General features: G+C 46.3%; 1 protein-coding gene across 1 annotated transcript in view; it reads left to right on the top strand.

The window, feature by feature from the left end:
• COL6A5 (collagen type VI alpha 5 chain) overlaps positions 1–19,289 on the top strand; it is a 129,194-nt gene that overhangs the window by 60,267 nt on the left and 49,638 nt on the right. The window contains exons 9-24 of the mRNA XM_015068456.3: positions 892–1,232; positions 1,346–1,427; positions 3,552–3,694; positions 4,508–4,600; positions 5,949–6,002; positions 7,768–7,839; positions 8,264–8,290; positions 8,401–8,445; positions 8,535–8,588; positions 10,484–10,546; positions 11,425–11,490; positions 11,944–11,997; positions 15,663–15,698; positions 16,212–16,274; positions 17,705–17,767; positions 18,797–18,859. Coding sequence (XP_014923942.3) covers positions 892–1,232; positions 1,346–1,427; positions 3,552–3,694; positions 4,508–4,600; positions 5,949–6,002; positions 7,768–7,839; positions 8,264–8,290; positions 8,401–8,445; positions 8,535–8,588; positions 10,484–10,546; positions 11,425–11,490; positions 11,944–11,997; positions 15,663–15,698; positions 16,212–16,274; positions 17,705–17,767; positions 18,797–18,859 — 1,319 coding nt within the window. The remainder of the gene's footprint in view (positions 1–891; positions 1,233–1,345; positions 1,428–3,551; positions 3,695–4,507; positions 4,601–5,948; positions 6,003–7,767; positions 7,840–8,263; positions 8,291–8,400; positions 8,446–8,534; positions 8,589–10,483; positions 10,547–11,424; positions 11,491–11,943; positions 11,998–15,662; positions 15,699–16,211; positions 16,275–17,704; positions 17,768–18,796; positions 18,860–19,289) is intronic.

The raw sequence follows: 19,289 nt of genomic DNA, 5'->3' as shown, positions 1-19,289 counted from the left end.
GTGTTTTCAAGGTCTCCAGATCTTCTACACCCCATTTGGGGTGCTCAGCTGGAAGCAGGCTACCGTGGGGGAAAGGGCCCTGGGACTGGAATCAGAAATCCGGGGTTCTTATTCTGGTTCAACAGCAGCAACCTCCATGAATCATTCTTTCCCCATGTGTACAATGAGCAACTGGGAAGGGTCAGAGGTGTCCAAATGGCAACTTGTAGCTGAATTGTGTTTGTCCTATACAGTGTTGACAACTTGTTAAAATTAATTGCCAGCTTTTACAAACTGAAGATTTCACATAAAAAATCTAGATTTCAAGCTTCTCTCTGAAAACTCTATCTGACAACACTGGGTCCCTTTTCCCACATGGCTGACTCTCAGCTGGAGCTGAGCAGTGACCAGATGGGTGGTTAGTCTCCATCCATCCTCTCATTTAGCTCATTTACATTATCCACCTGGCCTTTACAGCCATTTCAATGTGTGATCTCCGGATTAAACCGTCTCTAAGGATAATTCAAATATTTAATATAATCATATGAATCATAGTATGTCATCATTAAAAGAAGAAAATATGCATGTGCAAACACACACACACACACACACACACACACACACACACACACACACACGGCCAGCCAGGAAGCCAGCCTCTGAGAATGAGGCTGAACCATGATTGGAACTTGAAATAGCTATTGGAACTTGTAATATTTGAAAAAGGAGAGAGGAAACACCTGTGTTATATGTTGATCAAGCAGCCAATATCTTCCTTCTTGACCATTTGTGGGTGCTAGAGTCCCTCCAGCCCTGGGCCATGCCATAACTGCTCTCCTTATTTTCTGCCTCGTCTTCCCTTCCTTGTTCCTGTCTACTCATTAATCTGGCCTCATTTTCCTTGGTCTCCAGATTGCTTTATGGACGTCGTGGTTGGGTTTGACATTTCCACTCATCTGCCGGGGGCGCAGTTGTTCGACGACCACCCCCAGCTGGAATCATACCTCCCAGGCATCTTAGAGGACATGACCTCCATCAGGGGGGTAAGCTGTGGGGCAGGCGCAGAGGTGCAGGTGAACGTGGCCTTCAAGGTGAACAATGATGGAGAATTCCCTACTGAGTTCCAAATCTACCAGAAAGCAATATTTGACAGGCTGCTGCAGGTCACCGTTAATGGGCCAACTCATCTGAATGCACAGTTCTTGAGGTCTCTGTGGAATACGTTTAAGAAGGAATCTACATCCCAAGGACAGGTACTCACATCACAGTCTCTCTCCCATCTCCGTGTTCTTTTGTTTGTTTCTTCCTCCCCAGTTATATGTTTCATTTTCACATCGTCCCATTTTCTGCTTTCCTCTTTCTCTAGGTGCTGCTCATCTTTTCAGATGGTCTTGGGGGTGAAAGCAAGATAATGCTTGAAAATCAATCAGACAGGCTCAGAGAAGCAGGTACTGAGTTGTGAATTTAAGTGGTGAAGCACAGAAGGTACTAGACAAGTCCCTACTTACTCAGGTGCCAAAGATCTTGGGATCTGTCTGGCCACTAGTAACAGATGCTGTTGGTGCCTCCCCAGAACCCCTAGACCTGCACACTGATCCCCCAGGGGCTGCAAATGCCATGGCCAAGTGCTTACACCTGTGACCTTCTACAGTCATGAGTCCTTGACTGATCTGAACCCTTACCTGACCCTTGGACCAGGGGTGGGTTTATACCATGTCCCACCTAGAAACGGAAGGTGGGGGGCATCGATACAGGGATACAAAAACCCAGCACCTTTGCCTCCAGTGGGTCAACTGTGATACAGTTTATACCCCAGAGTCCTTCAGGAATCAGACTAAGGTGAAGCCCTTACTGACACACATCTTTGCTTACAACTTCCCCTTCTTTCTCCCCCTTAATAAACTAGATACGCACAAATTCTTCCGTTAGATCCTGCTTCCAGGGCACCTGACCTAGGACACTCCTTACTGTTTCTGATTATCCATGTGAAGGACAGACACGCGGATCTTGAAAAGCACTTCTTACTATCCATGTCATAGTTTCAGACTGAGCTGGAAGCTAAATGCAGAAATTGAGAGTCATATGCAGTGACAGGAGGGTCCACTGATCATTAGACGGGATGCATTGTTTGAGACTTCTGGACGTAGACCCACGCTGGCTTCTGGGGTTTAGGTTCTGTGGGCAACCTCCCTGGAGGCCACAAAGTCTCCTGAATGATTGCTGGGTTATGTCACCCTCCTTTCCCACTGTTCTGGGCACATCAGTTTCCTTAGTACAGCTTCTGGCACTTTGCAGGGTCCCACCCCCGCTCCCCACTCCCGCCTTCCTTCACTCCCCACATTTAGTACCCCAGGCACTCAGAGCCGCCTGCTTCTTCCTCCAGTACACCTCATGGCTCAGTCCTCCCTATCCTGGCATACGCTTTTCTTCTACATAAAACTCTCCCCCATCTCAGCTCCTCCCCAGTCCTTCTCTCCACCTTCAGTCTCTGGTTCTCTTCCTTGACCAGCTTCCATTCGTCCTTCAGGCTCAGCTTAGACATCAGTTCTTGGCCGAAACCTTCCATGACTTTCCAGGGCTGAGTTAGGAGCTTCTCCTTTAGGCTTTCAAAGCATGCTGCCATTCTGTCTCAGGACACTTATCACTTCTCAGGGCAACTATCTGATCCCTGTCTTCCTTTTCTATTGGACTGTATGTACTTCTCTGCAGGGACACAGTGTGCCTGTTCTATTCATCGTGTATCCCTGATACAATGATTGATACATAATAGGCTCCTAATAAACAAAGATTTGTTTAATGAAAGGATAGAGTAAATGGACTAGTGAATGAATTAACAAGTGAGTGGATGAATGAATGAATGAATGAATGAATGAAGTCTGGTTATGGCCAACACTTCACCCTGAGCTTTCCTCAGGCTCTCAGGGCCTGAGCCCCCAGGGGTGTTTGGCTGTGGAGATGACTTTGAGAACTATTTTTTTTAATGTTTATTTATTTTTTAGAGAGATAAAGAGAGAGAGAGGGAGAGAGAGGAGGAAGAGGGGCAGAGAGAGAGGGAAAGAGAATCCCAAGCAGGATCTGTTCTGTCACCACAGAACCCAATGTGGGTCTCGATCTCACAAACTGTGAAATCATGACCTGAGCTGAAATCAGGAGTCGGACATTCAACCAAAGGAGCCACCCAGGTGCTCTGAGAACCACTGTTAATTTAAAAATTCAGAAAAACTCTGAAGCTGAACAATTCCCTTTCTTATAAATTGCTTTCAAATGCCCAAGAATTGCATCAAAACTTGGTGGTGAGGCATTAAACACAGTTTTCTGCTAGTGTTTTTCTGTCGGGTTTGTACGTAGTTGCTCTTGGAATACTTTTTCTCTGGGGATTTCTTACTGAGGCCTGAGCAAGCAAGCAAAGTTGTTGGGTTCCTCATACATCAAGAGTCCTGCTTCTTCTTAATGTTTCCGTTTCCCCTTTTTGATTCTCTGAACACCATTCACCAAGTAGAAATAGGATGGGCTTTTCCTCTTTTTTCATATGCAACCCCTTATGTTTTGAATCTGTCATGTTTACTGACCAGGACTTGATGCACTTCTGGTGGTCTCCCTAAACACGACTGCCCACGATGAGTTTTCCAGCTTTGAATTTGGGAAGGGATTTGATTACAGGACTCATCTGACCATTGGAACAAGAGAACTGGGCAAGATGCTATCACAGTACCTGGTGAGTTGTCGAACAGACATGCAGTTACTCAAAAGGCCATTGGAACGAAACTGGAATTTTGATGAGCATTTCCAGAGAGTGCCTTGCTTACCCCATTACACTCAGCGCATGGTCTTTAGTATGTGAAAAAGTGTGAAAGACCTGAGCCGCATATTTTTTTTTTAAATTTTTAATGTTTATTTACCCTTGAGAGAGAGGCAGAGCATGAGCAGGGGAGGGGCAGAGAAAGACAGAGACCCAGAATCCGAAGCAGGCTCCAGGCCCCGAGCTGTCAGCACAGCAGGGCCCGATGTGGGGCTGGAACTCACCAACTATGAGATCATGACCCGAGCCAAAGTTGGACGCTCAACCGACTGAGCCACCCAGGTGCCCTGTGAGCCGCGTATGTTTGGTTTTGTGTGTCCTTCTGCCCTTATCGTCTCACCAAATGAATGCACAGGGAACTAAAAAACCAACTAGCCCCTCATTAAATAAAAAAATCACCCAGCAGTTTATGCTGCAGAAATCCTCAGAAAAGAGGAGTCTGTCAACTAGGAGCCAGCCAGTCGTGTGCAAACTCAGCCTGTGGTCCTCTGTGGGGCAGTCGCCCTTTCTATAGAGAGGTCATTTCCTGGGAGAGGGTATCATGCATCACAGTTGCTAGCCCAGTGCCCTGTCTTCAGTATTAAGTCAAAAAGCACCTCTGATCCTCCGCAGCCCCTCCCCCAGAGAGAGAAGATGGCCGTGTAGGTGGCGCGTTATGATCTGCGTGAATATAGTTCTTAACGTTGTGACGTTCCTGACAATTGTTGCTCTCTTGTTTGCTTTTTCCAGGGAAACATTGCAGAGAGGACTTGCTGCTGCACATTTTGCAAGTGTTCAGGGAGTGCAGGTCTTCCTGGGATGCCAGGACTGCAGGCCATGAAGGTGCCATTCAGTTGTGCCTTGAGAGGGTGGGTGGGGCTGAGGCCAAGTGGCTGAATGTGCAGACTTCACTCGGTCCTCATGGAATTGCTTGGGGCATTTAGTTCACTGTGTCTTCTTTGGGTATCTCCTGTGACTCCTGTGGTGTGGGAGCCAGTTCAGAGGGGCTCACTTTTGAATACTGCTGTGAAGAATAACTCCCGTTTTCCTTATATATCCCTCATGATGTTGCTCCTCGGTTTTGCAATTTTTTTTCATAAAAATTTTTTTTAACATTTATTTACTGTTGAGAGACAGAGCCAGAGCATGAGCAGGGGAGGAGCAGAGAGAGAAGGAGGCACAGACTCTGAAGCAGGCTCCAGGCTCCGAGCTGTCAGCACAGAGCCTGACGCGGGGTTGAAACTCAGGGCCCACGAATCATGAGATCATGACCTGAGCTGAAGTCAGGCGCTTAACGGACTGAACCACCCAGGCGCCCCCTCAGTTTTGCGATTTGTACTTTTGCACCTGCTTTCAACAGTTTGGAGGGTGCAAGAGGTGTTAGAAACAGTGGGGAAAGTTGTCCTTCATCGGCGGTGAATGAAACTGAGCTGCAAAGACAGCAAAGCATTGCAGATTAATAGGCTTTTTAAAAATGCAGTATACAAGATCAGTTACACAGCGATAGCTTAAATAAATATGGTCTCTTCATTCATGGAGTGCTCTAAGGTGATGAGAATGAATGAGCTACAGGTATATACGACAACATGAATAGGTGTTACAAACACTGTAATAGCCAAAAAAAGAAAAAAAGTAAAACATAGAAGAATACATATAGTCTGGTTCCATTTATAAAAAGTCTGAAAGCAGGCAACACTAACCTATCGAGTATGTCTGGGGGTAAATCAGGACCTGTGTTACTGGGTGAGGAAAGCAAACCTCAGTTTAAATCTTTGCCACAAATAGGCCACAAGGCAGTGAAAGCACACGTGGTCGAGGGAGAGATGATCGCAAGGGATATGTAGCCTTGTTGTCGGGAGGAGTGCTTCTTCCCTGAGCTCTCAGAAAAGCAGAAGAAAATGCTGTCTTTGGAAAGTGACCAGTTTGCCTGCTGGGAGAGTTCCGGTGGCCACAGCTGCCGGCCATGCAGCCTCAGGTGCAGACTGACCCGGACGCCCTGACCTGCAACGTGGAATCCACAGGTCACCTTCCTGTAGAGGTCAGAGGTTGTCAGACTCTCCCCAGACTCACAGCCAGCCCTGCCTGCTCTGTGACCAAGTTGAAGGGAGGGACCTGTCTATAATGCCTAATGATTTCACAGGTTCGAATTGGAGGAAGCCAGCTGAAGTGCATTTTCTCTCTTCCCTCCCAGGGCTCTCCGGGTATAAAAGGCAGCAGAGGACATCGGGGAGAGGACGGGGACCCTGTAAGTTCTTCTGACCCTCTCCCACGACATGAGCAGTGATTTTCTTTTGCATGGAAAGCCTTGTGTTCCTACAGAAGGGGTTTTCTGGTGGTTTTGGAGGAAAATAGGTTGTTTCCCCCTCCTTTTATTTGTCTGGGTCATGAGTACTTGCCAAACGTACTTTTGGGGGGAAGGAGGAAGCAGACTTACCTACACGTTGCCTGGCCTGTTTTTATCAGTGGCAGGGAGCCGGGCACGCTCCGGTCCCCCCACGCCCCCCTGCAGGGTGAAGCAAGGCTATCTTGAGGGGCTGCCTTTGGACCCAGAGTTCAGCGTTTAGTACATGGAGAGGCTCGGCTTTGTGGTTACGTGGTACACAGAAGTTTTCTAATCTCAATCTTTGACCCTCAAACCGGAACTCTCACTAGATTCATCAATCAAATTGGGAGAATAGATTTGAAGGAACTGAAACACTTGGGTAGCTCCGTTTGGGGCAGGGAAAGTTCAAGAAGCATCCAGCCTGCACCTCCATCTCCTTAGCCGCAAGCTAGCTCTTCGTCTGGGCGGCAAGTTATGATGAAAAGCACAGGCCGTGTAGTCAGACAGCCAAGGGATGACCTGGACCAGAGACCTTGGCAGGACACTTAACTTCCTGACCCCCAGTCTGCAGATCTGTAAAACATTTATACATTCCTCTGACTCTAGTGCTATCCTAGTTTACACAATGACCACCGAGGGGAGAGTTCTAACTCACCTACCACGTAGCTGCAGAGGGGTCTCGGAGCCCACCCAGGCAGCACTGAGGGCTTTGACCGGGTGTCTGGCCTGGAGCCCTCATCTGGCTGACCGTCTAGTCAATGGGAAGCTGCAGTGTTTTGGTAGCTCTCGCGACCTTTGGCCACAAGTGAGGCCTCCTGCTTTCCTGGGAGTAATCTTCAGAATAAAGAAAGCAAAGCAGGAAGAAGGAAAATCCCTTCTCCCATCACCTCTCAGGAAGGGAAGAATCAAGCTCATTGCTAAACAATTAGTTATCCAAACAGCAAACCGTCAGCACCCACTCAGCACCCAGATTTGAGCCAGGCACCAGGGACACAATTGGGGAAAGAGATAGCTGGGGGCTCCTGCCCTCAAGGAGCACAATGTTGCTTTTCCCTCGAGATTCATTTTACGCCGGCATTTACCTGTGTTTAAATATTTCCCGGGAGAAGCAGGATTGCTGGGAGATGCCTACATCATTGACCTTGAACACTCTTCCCCCGAGCGGATGATCTGACTCGGGCTCTTTCACCTGGGGGTCATTTCCGTGAACACGAGCACTTCCCATCTCCCGGCACTTGTGGTAGTGGCCCCTCCCTCCCTTCAGCTCCTTGGACTCAGCCCCAGTCCCCTGGGACTGGCTTGCTTCAGTACTGACTTTTCCAGCAGCACTGGGACCTTGGGCACAATTTCAGGGCCAACGCGTATTGCTGGAGTATTTGAAAGGTGGCTGGAAAGTAGATCGACTTCCAAACCTTTGGCTGTGCTGTCTGATGAGATGGTAAAACATCCGGGCTCATCCCGCACTTCTGTGTGATCTTGGGTCTGCAAGGAAGCCCTGCAGGTTGGCACGGAAGACGCTGGAATAGAGGGGGAAAACCAGAGTTAAATGAACACATTTGTGGACAGATTTGCTCTGTCTGAAGCTCAGAGTGCTGCTGTTGCTCTAGCTTCTCTCTTAAAAAGTAAACTGCTGGCAGCATCTGGCAGATGAGTCACTTTGGATACCTGTTTGGGTACCTTTTCTTAGGGAAGACGAGGAGAAATTGGACCCACAGGAGATAAAGGGATTGCAGGATGTCCAGGGGAGCAGGGCCAAAAGGTAAGCCCTGCTGGAAATGTGAGTTTGAATTCCCTACCCCAGCCTCTTGCCTCTTTCCTCCCTCCCTCCCTCCCTTCCTCCCTCCCTCCCTCCTTTTCTCTCTTCCATCCCCCCATGCCCCGCCCCTTTCCCTTTCTCCAATTACATGTTAGTGTCCTCCCCTTCAGACTAATTCTACTTCTTAGAAACCTCAATGAGTTTTGAGCCCACCTCAAAACATAGGTGGTGTTCAATCCCACCTATATAACCTCTGTGATTTTAGAGCCAGAAGCCACTAAAGAACAACACAATCACCCTCTTTAGGGAGGCAGCCACATCCCGCCCCAACACAACTGATGTGTCAGTGTGAGATATTTCATCTTTTACACAACTGACACAACTGACACAACTGATGTGTCAGTGAGAGATATTTCATCTTTTACAGGGAGCCAAAGGATATTCTGGATACAAGGTACTGTAGTGTCTTCTCAGTCGAATTTGATTTCCTGGCGGGATTAGTTTCCCAGGAAGCATGTGGCCGAGCTCCCCTCTGACCCGATTGTGCTCCTTGTTGTCCCTCAGGGAGAAAAAGGAGAAGATGGGTTTAACGGACTGGATGGGGAGGAGGTAAGCCATCTTTCAAGTACTGTAACATCATCATGAGGTTGACATATTGCTCTTTAAATGGGGATTTTGTTTTCCTTGTTTTCTTTTAGGGCTTTCGTGGGTTACCTGGGACAAAAGGAGAAAAAGGCGATCCAGGATCCCAGGTAAATCTTCAGTAAATCAAAGAAGGAGAATTTGGTGATGGAGATAGTCTTAACTGCTATGCAGCAGTGCTTAGAAGGGAGAAAATTGAGAGCTGACTTGACCACAATGAAGGCCTGTTACTACCAAATAAATGCTGCCTTCCCATTTGGGAATTTTCAAGAATTCCATTGAGGGATTCAAAGCGTGCAAGGTTCTACGTTTGGTGTCTTCCTCAGAAGTCTGAAAATGATTGTTTTTGCCTCCCAGTAGCTTCCTTGTTCTCTTTATTGCATCAGGAAAAAAAAAAAAACATAAAAATCAAAAGAAAGATACAGAATTATTTTGGCGACCTTGGTGTAGTAAATCACGGTGAAACTTTTTTTATCTTAAATTCATTTCAATACTGATTAATATATGCCGGTTGGGTCCAAACAGCTCTGCTTATATGTTCTGATCCATTTATTTATGCAATATTTTTGAATATCTGGCATGCGCCGAGCACCAAGTTATATGCTGATGATTCGGAGACGAACCACACTGACCTTGTCCTCAAGGATCCCCAGACGTAGAAAGACAGACATATTAATTGCTAATGACAGTGCAGAATGTGATTGAGGCCATGTTGTAGGCAACTATGTGAGAGCCCAGAGAAGGGCACCTAACTCAGCCCTAACTCAGGTGGGGGTGGGGGGGGGGAGTTCAGAAAGTCTTTCTGGAGGAAATGATCCCTGAGCTGAAGATGATAGGAATTAGCAAGACATGGAGAAAGGCCATTCTAGACAGAAGGAACAGCATAAGCAAAGACACGGAGGCTCGAGAGCACTGCAGATTGAGCATTAGAGTACAGGTAAAGGGAGGTGAGGTTCCAGCGGTGGCCGGAAGAGATTGGGAAGACACCAGGGAGCCATGTTGAGGAGTTAGGCTTTTAACATTAGGAGATTGGGAACCTTTAAAAGATTTTAAGTACGGGCGCCACAACTGAATTTGCATGTTGAACATACTACTTGTCGGTGGTGTGGAGACTGTGTCAGAGATGACATAGGTGCAAGGCAAAGATGAGAGGATCTGGAACAATCGAGGGGATAAGTGACAAAGCCTTCAAGTAAAGCAACGTCAGTGAGAACAGACACATGACGTACTAATACTAAGGACGTGGCAGGGCCCGGGCCGGAACGAGCAGTGGAGTGCAGGATTTACGGACATACTCCTTCTCAGAGCTCTGCCAAATGTGTCTCCCTAAATACTGCACCCCAGGTGACTTGTTTCTCTCACCCTAGTTCTGGCTCCGGCACAGATCTCTAGATCTAGGTGACCAGAGAAGCAGGAAGTGAGGAGTCATTCAGAATGCCTGGAACGGTACTGGCTTGGGCAAGCTCAGTTGGGAACACTTGAGTCTGAGTTGTCAACTGGAGCATTTGCTGTGGAGGTTTCCAGTGAGCAACTGCATTATAAATGTCAGAGGTTCCTAGACTGGCTGGGATGTCCAGTACAATCCCCACTAGCAATATATGACATTTAAATTCAAATTGGTGAAAGTGAAAACTCCCACCCTTCAGTTGTACTAGCCACATTTCATGTGCTCAATAGCCACATATGGCTAGTGGTTACCATCTTAGACAACTCAGAGAATATTTCTATTAGGGCAGAAAGTTCTTTGGCGTAGCGCTATGCTAGATCATGAGAGTTTCCCATTGCTCAGCGTCACTCTAGATAATCCTGACTAGCGATCATCTTGACCTTTTAACACTGAACTGAGTATCGCTTGAGAAGGCTGAGGAAACTGGCTGGGATAAAGGAACATGGATCATTTTGTCTGATTGACTTTCTTGCCGCCAAAACCACAAGCTTGACTCTTTAACACCATTCTGAAACCCTCCTACAAGCTAACTCAGAAGCTCATTTTATTTTTTTTTAGGGCAGCCCAGGTTCCAGAGGCCCCCCTGGGAGATATGGGGAGAAGGGCTTCCCAGGAGATCCTGTAAGTTACTAGGGTCTAGTTGGCTCTGAATTATGTAGTTTCTCTAAGCTCCTATCTCCTCTCCCTTGTGTCTCCCACTAACCTCTAGGTGAAGGCTTGTCTCCTTGTCTTGGGAGCAGGGGTAGTAGGTATTGTCCGAGACTTATCTGCTTGGGAAAAATCTGTCCACATCTGATTGTAGCTGATTATATTGAAAATTTCGGGGCACCTGGGTGGCTCAGTCAGTTAAGCGTCCGACTTCGGCTCAGGTCACGATCTCACAGTTTGTGAGTTTGAGCCCCCCCGTTGGCCTCGCTGCTATCAGCCTGTCAGCACAAAGCCCCACATCGGATCCTCTGTCCTCCTCTCTCTCTGCTCCTCCGCCACTTGCGCTCTCTCTTTTCAAAAAGTAATTAAAATTAAAAAAAAAAAAATTGGAGCTGGGAGCTCAGGTTCCATCTTAATCATCCTTATTGTTATGTAGAGACTTCCAAAGTCCTTTTCGGGAGACGTTTCCACAGTTCTGCTTCTTGGGCTTCTAATCTTACAGATTCCCTATTTGCAGACTCAGTTACAAGGGAATCTTATTACACCTCTAAGGGGGTAGCATAAGCATGTTCGGCCATCAGTGAAGCTGCGGATACAGAGAAGAGATCATTGCCATGGCTTCGGCAAACACTCTTATCACTTCGTTGATCACCAGACCCTCTTCAAACTTGGGGAAATATTATTGTATTTTTTCTCAAAAGTCGATGAATTTCAAATATGGAGAATTTTCTCTCACCCCTCCTCACTTAACCCAAATTAGCTTAATACGTGAACATTGTACCATTGTATTTGAAAAAAAAAAAAAAGCTGATATTCCTTGGTTCTAAAATACTTTTTAAATCTTCCTCTAGGGTAATCCAGGACGCAACAGTAACATCAAAGGACAGAAGGGCTCCAAAGGAGAACAAGGAAGACAAGTAATTGGTTCTGTTTTACGTACAGAGAACCTATAGACCTATTTACATATATATGAATGATTAATTCTGTTACTGAACGGAGGCTTTCATGAAGTCTTAATTATTTAATAAAATATGTAACCCTTCTATAATTGAATAACAGCCCCGAGTTCACATTTAAAACAGCATTCTTTTCTGAAAACAGGACCCATATGTAGTAGGTTATACTTTTATGGGTTAAATTATTAAGTTTCTGGCAGGTGACATTATTGTAATGGGAAACTGATAGTTAGCGGTGCACATTACTACACCATTTTCCTCATTAACAGATATATACCCAACAGTATTAACATGCAGAAGATTCTAGCATGACACATTTGCTCTGCTGTTTTAATAGTGCGTGAGGTTTTTACGCTGATGTAATTAGTCAGAATATATTGCCTTATGATCTTGGGGGAACAATTGTATTTCTAGGGTAGAACTGGACAGAAAGGGACTCCAGGTGATCCTAATTCCACAGGAAGAAGGGTAAGTTTTTCCTTGAACATTTATTTCCCCTCCTTATCATCTGACGATGCCATAAAGGTTTTCACAATATTTGCCCCTGCAGAGTTGGCCGGCCCAGGGCTGATCCATTGTCACTATTGTCATTTGGGGCTAGATGGTGTGAGGGGCTGTCATGTACATTCGAGGAGGTCTAAGAGCATCCCTGTTCTCTACCCACTAGATGTCAGTAGCACTCACTCCCCCCAAGTTGTGGCAGACAAAAAACGTCTGCAGATTTTGCCAAATGTCTGGGATGAGGGGGAGTGGGGAGTGAGAGTAGGGGCAAAACTGCTCCTAGATGAGAACCTATGTGACAGTCTGCCTTCCTCTTTCCGCCTTCCAGAAGCTTTTGAATGTCTTTGGAGAGAGTCAGTGCTTTAACATGAAAGTTCTCCGGTAGCTTAGCATCTCTGAGCTTCTATAAGAATATGAATTGGGTAAACCCACTCTCTTTATCTTCAGATGTCGCCAATGGGAAAGAAGAATCACAGATAAATTCTTGAATGAACCAAAACACCGGTGACTAGGAACAAGCCTCTGGCAGCTTCGAGAGCCTAGGGCAACTTTGTAGCATCCCATGTGACGCCAGGCCTAAAACAGGAATACTGGATATCCCCTTCTTTTTATGGAACAACTAAGACATCGCTTTTCTTTTTGTGCATTACTAAAGTGGGAGATGATATTTATAACGTGTTAGAAATCCTTTTGTCATGCACTCCGAACAGAGATCATAAAAAGACAATAATGCACAGTCTCTTAGATTGGACCCTGCACCTTGTTTGATCGAGAAGTGAAAATACTTGGCCTTCTTTTCTGTTGCAGACCTGGAGTCTTCTCATCACTTTGAAGGCCATGGCCGATTGCCTTTTTCTCTGATCTAGATAGTGGAGAAATGTGTTGTAATTCCTCTTGCCTTTGTTTATCTTGAATCATAGTTATTAAGGGATAGGATCTACAGTCAGTTGGCTTAGGCTTCCTGGTGCTTCTGGTAAAAATTCTCTGGGACTTTGCCCTCTTCTCCACACAAGAGAATCAAAATTAACCAGAGGAATCCAGGGAACAGCAACATATACTACATGCAATAAATTAAAAAAAAATTTTTTTAATGTTAATTTATTTTTGAGAGACAGAGCACAAGTGGGGGAGGGGCAGAGAGAGAGGGAGAGCCAGAATCCGAAGCAGACCCCAGGCTCTGAGCTGTCAACACAGAGCCCAACATGGGGCTCGAACCCACAAGCTGTGAGATCATGACCTGCACTGAAGTTGGATGCTCAACCGACTGAGCCACCCAGGCGCCCCTACATGCAATAAATTTTAAAGATAAATATATATTTTTCTTGGTTTAAGAGAAAATACACTTAGTTTGAAATAGCTTTATAACTGTCCCCCTCCATCAAATACTTTTGAAAAGAGATGCTAGGGATGGGGCTGGGGATTACTACTTGGACAAACCAGCCAGTGACTCTAAATCACTTCAGAGACAGGAGGCTCTCAGCCGCCCTCTCCTATCTTCACCCGTTTTCCTGCCCAGCTCCTCCTTTGTAACCTCTCTTCTCCTGAACTGAACAAGGCTATGTGAATATAGAACAACATTAAGCTTTTCTACCTCTTCCCTTACTTTTCCAGTGAAGGCGAGAATTCTCTCTGAGGGTCAGAGGATCTTAAGTAGATAACAGATTCTAAGAACACAAGCAAACCTAAGACATGGCCGCCTGCGGGACAGAATTCCAACTTATGCAAGTTGATTGTACCGGCTGTTGCCAAGACGGGCGCTTGATATTCTGAGAACCAGAGCACTAGAATCGACAGTCCAGGTCCCTTGTTTTTGGCCTGTCACACACAGATGCTTATACGGGCACCTGGGTGGCTCAGCCAGTTGAGAGTTGGACTCTGGCTTGGGTCATGATCTCACAGTTTGTGAGTTGGAGCCCCACGTGGGGCTTGCGGCTGTCAGTGCAGAGCCCATTTTGGATCCTCTGTCTCCCTCTCTCTCTGCCCCTGCCCCACTCGCACTGTCTCTCAAAGATAAGCTAACATTAAAAAAAACACACAACTGCTTTTAAATAATAGTATTTCTACTTCTGTAGCATTTATTTTATGTCGCGTCCTGATCAAATCACTTTCAAATATTAATTCATTAAATCCTCATAACAAGCCTACTAGGTAGATATTATTATTTATATCCATTTTGCAGATGAGAATAACAAGGACCCTTGGAACACTTGCCCAGGATCAGGATAGGTAGCAAGTGGCAGAACTGGGGTTTGAACCCAGGCTGTCTCACACCAGAGTCTTGAGTCCCGACCTCCTGGCTAAGGCTTACCGAGCAATTGCTCTGTGCCACACAAGCTTCAAAGGGCAGCCTTGAGCTCAGGAGTACCTGACTTCTAAAGGCACACCCTAACCATTGTGCAATATTGTCTGCATGTAGTTCAGAAGTTCTTTTATCCTTTTAATGGAGACATCCCAGGATAGTAGTGGCCTCAACCTTTGTTTGCTGTTTCTTCCCTACTTTCATTTGTCAGGAGCTCTATTAGTCCCATCAAGGAACAAAGAGCTCACAGGTTACAATGGGTAACTTCTCCCAAAGGGCATTTGCATTTTGAAAGCAGAGTACCTGAATCAAGGGGGCAGAACCCCAGGAGAGGAATTCGAATCATTATCCAAAGTGGTAGAGGTGATACTTGGTCAGGTAGTTCATTCTAAGGAAATTCAGAAGGTAGGCAGTTGAAAGAAAACCGATTCTGAAATAATTTCCATGGCTACCTTTCTGAATGCATGAATAGAATTTTTTTTTAAGTATTTGTCTTGTACCTAAAGGAATCATAGTCATTTATCACAATACAAAGTAGACTGGTGATTGGGATGTTCCATAGCTCTCTCAGAGGGGCAGGGGTGAGGGGGGTGTGAGGGTATAGATTTTATTGCTGCCGTTTAGGGAAAAAGAAGTTAAAATCTGGGGTCTGAGTCCTCTCCTGCCTAGAACACTCTCTGGAGAGGGTGTGACAAAGGCAGACACTTAGGTGGGGAGCCTGAGCTGGTGACATGGAAATCACCGCTGGTTAAGTACAAACAGATTTCTGGCTTCAGAGATCAGGTGAACGTGGCCGGTGGCCCGGCTGCTGGACCGCCATGTCATTGGGCAGACCCCGTCGGCCATTTCCTTCTTGTAGAATTCCTTGGAAACAAACCTCAGTGGGCCCACGTGTGAAGCACTGAACCTAACAATTTTTACTCTCCCCTAAGATACATTCAGGGCCTGGGACAGAGAGACAGACAGGACACAGCTTGTTCTAATGTAGGCAGCCTCTGATTAGCAGACAGTACTCTATGGAATTTGCTGAAGAGGGAAGGATAGAAGACAGGTTCTTCAGAATGATTTGATCCTCCAACCAACCCCCTGAATAATTGTCAGACTGGAGCTGGATCTGTAATGACTTTCAGATTGGCTTTCAATCAATCCCCCAAATGTTAGTCTATAATGAAGTGCCCAGCAAGAAAACTTGTCTTTCGAAAGCGCCTCAGGGAAGCCATTTCTGTGAGCTGCTCATTACCTATGTGTGTCAGGGAATGAAACAGGCTGGTTTGCCTCTAAGAACCCTCCACTTGGCTACGTACACACTAACACTTTGCCTTTTCTGTTCCAGGGAAGGGAAGGCCAAAGGGGGCCCCCAGGTGTCCCGGTAAGTACCCTTTACTTCCTGCCCTGCGAGGTAGTTGGTTCCAAGGAGAGTCCTCATGGGCAGATGGCACTGGGAATGAACAAGAATGTGACAAAGATGTTCTAGGAAGTGTAGAGCAATAGACATGGCTGCACCCATGGAGGGGAAACAGAAGGGCCCATCAGCTCAGCTGCCAGGAACTGGACGGGCCTGACCTAAGGCAGAGCCTCCTTCCCAGGCACCTCATAGACAAGAGGATCTGTGCGATCCCAAATGTTATATATTTGACTGCCTTTCACAAGCACTGGGAATCAACTGCATGGGAGGGAAATTCTTTACTAGAGTAAGAAACAATCTTGTGTGTTCATTTTTTAGTATGGAAATGAATAGAATCCTAGGCAAAGTAAGGGGTGAGCCAAGGTTCAGTCAAAGTATTGCCCATGTACTATGTATTACGGTACTAGGTAGTATAAAGAGAAAATCTCTATGGAAACTGTGTGGAGACAGTATTAACACTGAAAACTCGTTCATCAGGGGGAGCCGGGAAATCCTGGACTTCCAGGTGCCCAGGGAGCTGACGGATTACAAGGCCCACAGGTATGTTGAAGTAGTTCATAAATGCTGATAAATAATGCTGAGTTATTCCAATAGGAAGCCAGTGGGTAGTTCTGTATAAAAATAAATAACTGAGAAATGCTTAATCTGCTCCTGCCCTCCTCCATGGTCCATGTTTCTGGAATTCTACATTTCCCATCATGAGAGAGTGATTGTGCTCCATGAGACCCGCTCCTGTTTTGCAGCTCATGAATAGAGAAAATGGCTGCTCTTGTGCTCACCTAGTATTGTATCAGCTTGTTAGTAATAATGAGTTATTAGGACCTTACTATTATATTAGTAATCAATGAATTACTATTGATTAGTAACAATTACTAATTAGTAATTAGTAGGTACCTGAGCCCTATCTTTTGCTGTCCAGAGAGTGATCAATGGCTCATGATTCAGACATGAGCCATTTTTTCTTGATCGTATCATTGCTGATATGGGCATCGGAGTCAGGACATCTCTGTCTCTCCTTCATGTTGGGAAGGTGCTGGGGTCATCCCTAGAGAATGGTTTTGTAACACATGGGTATTTAGTTACCTTATGGAGCCCGCTTGAAGCTAGGATTTGTCTGGAAGGTGTGCCTAGACCTAAGACCTTCTCGAGAGTTCATTTTTCTTTTAGGAAGTTTCAGATACTCACGCCAAAGTAGAATTTGGTATTCTCTTACGGGTTCTGGGGTCCCTGAATCAAACCACCAGCTAGCAAATCCTTTAGGCTGAGTAACCACGTGACCAGCCCAGATCCATCTCCCCTTTGTAGGGAGAAGGGGGACATTAGCTCAGCTGCTCCAGGGTCCCTTTGATACTCAGGCAGCGAACGACGGCTCGTCCAGTGGGTGCAACCATTGTACAGCTGGTGCCTTGGTAGTGGGGAAACATCACCAGCACCTCTCGTTTTTTCTTCCATGCAAGAGATCTATACGAGAACCTTGCATCAGATGCTAATATAGTGGAAAATAGGCTTGAATTCCCCTGGTAGGGCTTCTGCTGCTAAAATGTCCTCTTGGGCCAACTTGAAACAACTTAGCTTTCCGTTTTCCACGTTGACGATGAGCACTCTGGCCCAGGTAACCTGCCCCAACAAAGGAATCCATCTGACCGTTGTTTGCATCTTCGCTCCTTCTTCTAGGGGTTTTATTTCTCCCTTTGGTGTCCTTTTCATTTCCCCCTGTCAGAGGGGGATGAAGGTCTTAGACCCAGGCAGAGATGCCTGGATAAGATCTGTACCACGGAGTCTGGGCCTCCACTCAGTCCCTTTGGTAAGATACGCTTAACCTCACAGTTACAAGATACGCTTAACCTCACAGTTACGAGGTGACTTGTGGTGTTGGACCAGCGCTTCTCTGTGGACATGTTTCAAAAGCATTGAAGAAGAAAGTACGTTTTCATTGCTTCGTGTAATTATGCTTCTCGTTACCACATTAGGGGGGAAATGGAATTCCTGGCAGCAAAGGAGAGAAGGGAAGCCCAGGGCACAAAGGACCTCAGGTGAGTGACTCAGGAACATTGGGAGTCAGTGGTCTCCAATCAGACCATTTTCTCTTACTTCAAAAACATCGTCATACATAGTTTATTTTATATTATCTGCGTTTGGGGTATTTTATTTTTCAATTAACTTGGGACACATTTGGGACAAAAAGAATTGGCAGCAAATTTTAGCACAGCCCCGATTCTTTGCACGTCACACAAGCCCTCCTCTCTCTCCTTCACTGGGGTTTTACTGGGAGAGCACGGACCCATCGCATCAGCCCCAAGAAAGCATTTGGAAGAGTACAGATCTTGCAGGCTTGTGAGCATTTCAAAACCCGATTCCCTCTGCTGACTTTTCTAACTTTTAAAAATGTATCTGTGCCACATGTATCTCCACTGACCGTAGATGTTTGAAAATGGACTCTGCAAAGATCCCTCACCACCCAAATTGACTTGATTCCTCAGCTCACCCTCTGAATCAATTTGGTCCCTAGGTTTCTGTCAGGCTGGTGAGGGGATTCCTATGAAAAATGTTCTGAATCTGTTCAGTTCTTCAGCTCTGACAGCGAGAATTCAGAAGGAGCACCTGTGTTTGCCTCCTTATCATGCCGGCATGTTTGTGGAAGACACTTGTGCCCATTTTCAGATTGGGACTGAAACACACTGTGCATATGGTTCCAGATGCGCGCATGGTGCAATGCTCACGAGTGGCAATGTCTCGTTCTCACAAAACCAGTACATTCCAACCAATGTGCCGCATGTAGAAATAGCATATGTCCTGTCAAGAGCACCCTTTCTGTTTCTCACGAAGGCCCCGGGCGGACTAGTGGTGTCCCCGCAGATGAAGATTTGTGGTCCTCTAAGCCAAACTGTAAGCCGAGTCACCTGCTTTCAGCACAGATGTCTCTCTCCCCTGGGTGGCTGGGTCTCTTGTTAAGCAGGCATCAAGGAGCTGTTGGAAATGACACGAAGAAAAGCGAAACTGATCTAGTGGGCTTTCTAAGAATTGCTGCAACACCGACATACGTGTCTCCCATTTTCGTTCAGGGCTTTCCTGGGCCGATGGGAGCTAAAGGGAGCCTTGGAAATCCCGGACCCGCAGGGAAAAAAGTAAGTGTCATCTCCTATAGATTTAAATACTGAGAAAAAAGTACTGCCCTTCTTTTCTCAATTTCCATATTAATTCCTCGCAGGAGCCGGGCACCCTCAATCCCCCCACCTGCTTTCTGCGATACATTCTTTTGCTTCCACTGAGCAAAGAATTTCTAAATGCTTATCTCTTCCTGACACTGCCCTGTTTCACCAGGAGAGACCCTGTGATCTCACCCGTGGTGAAATAACTCCGAAAACTCTCTTCAACTCCCCGATTTCCTGCGGGCATGAATGTATGCACGGGGCAGAGTCCAGAAGGGGGGTGTCCAGACTCAATCTGCTTGGGCATACCATTCTCTCATTCACCCTACTATCTCTGATGTGGCTCTTTTGGAGACTGTCAGACAGCAGACTGTTGGCCTCTTCAGAATCCCACCCCCTGCCGAAC

This window comes from Acinonyx jubatus, chromosome C2, assembly GCF_027475565.1.
Source record: "Acinonyx jubatus isolate Ajub_Pintada_27869175 chromosome C2, VMU_Ajub_asm_v1.0, whole genome shotgun sequence".
NCBI lineage: Eukaryota > Metazoa > Chordata > Mammalia > Carnivora > Felidae > Acinonyx > Acinonyx jubatus.
The sequence above is the reverse complement of the archived record's forward strand: the minus strand, read 5'-3'. Positions and strand labels throughout refer to the sequence as shown.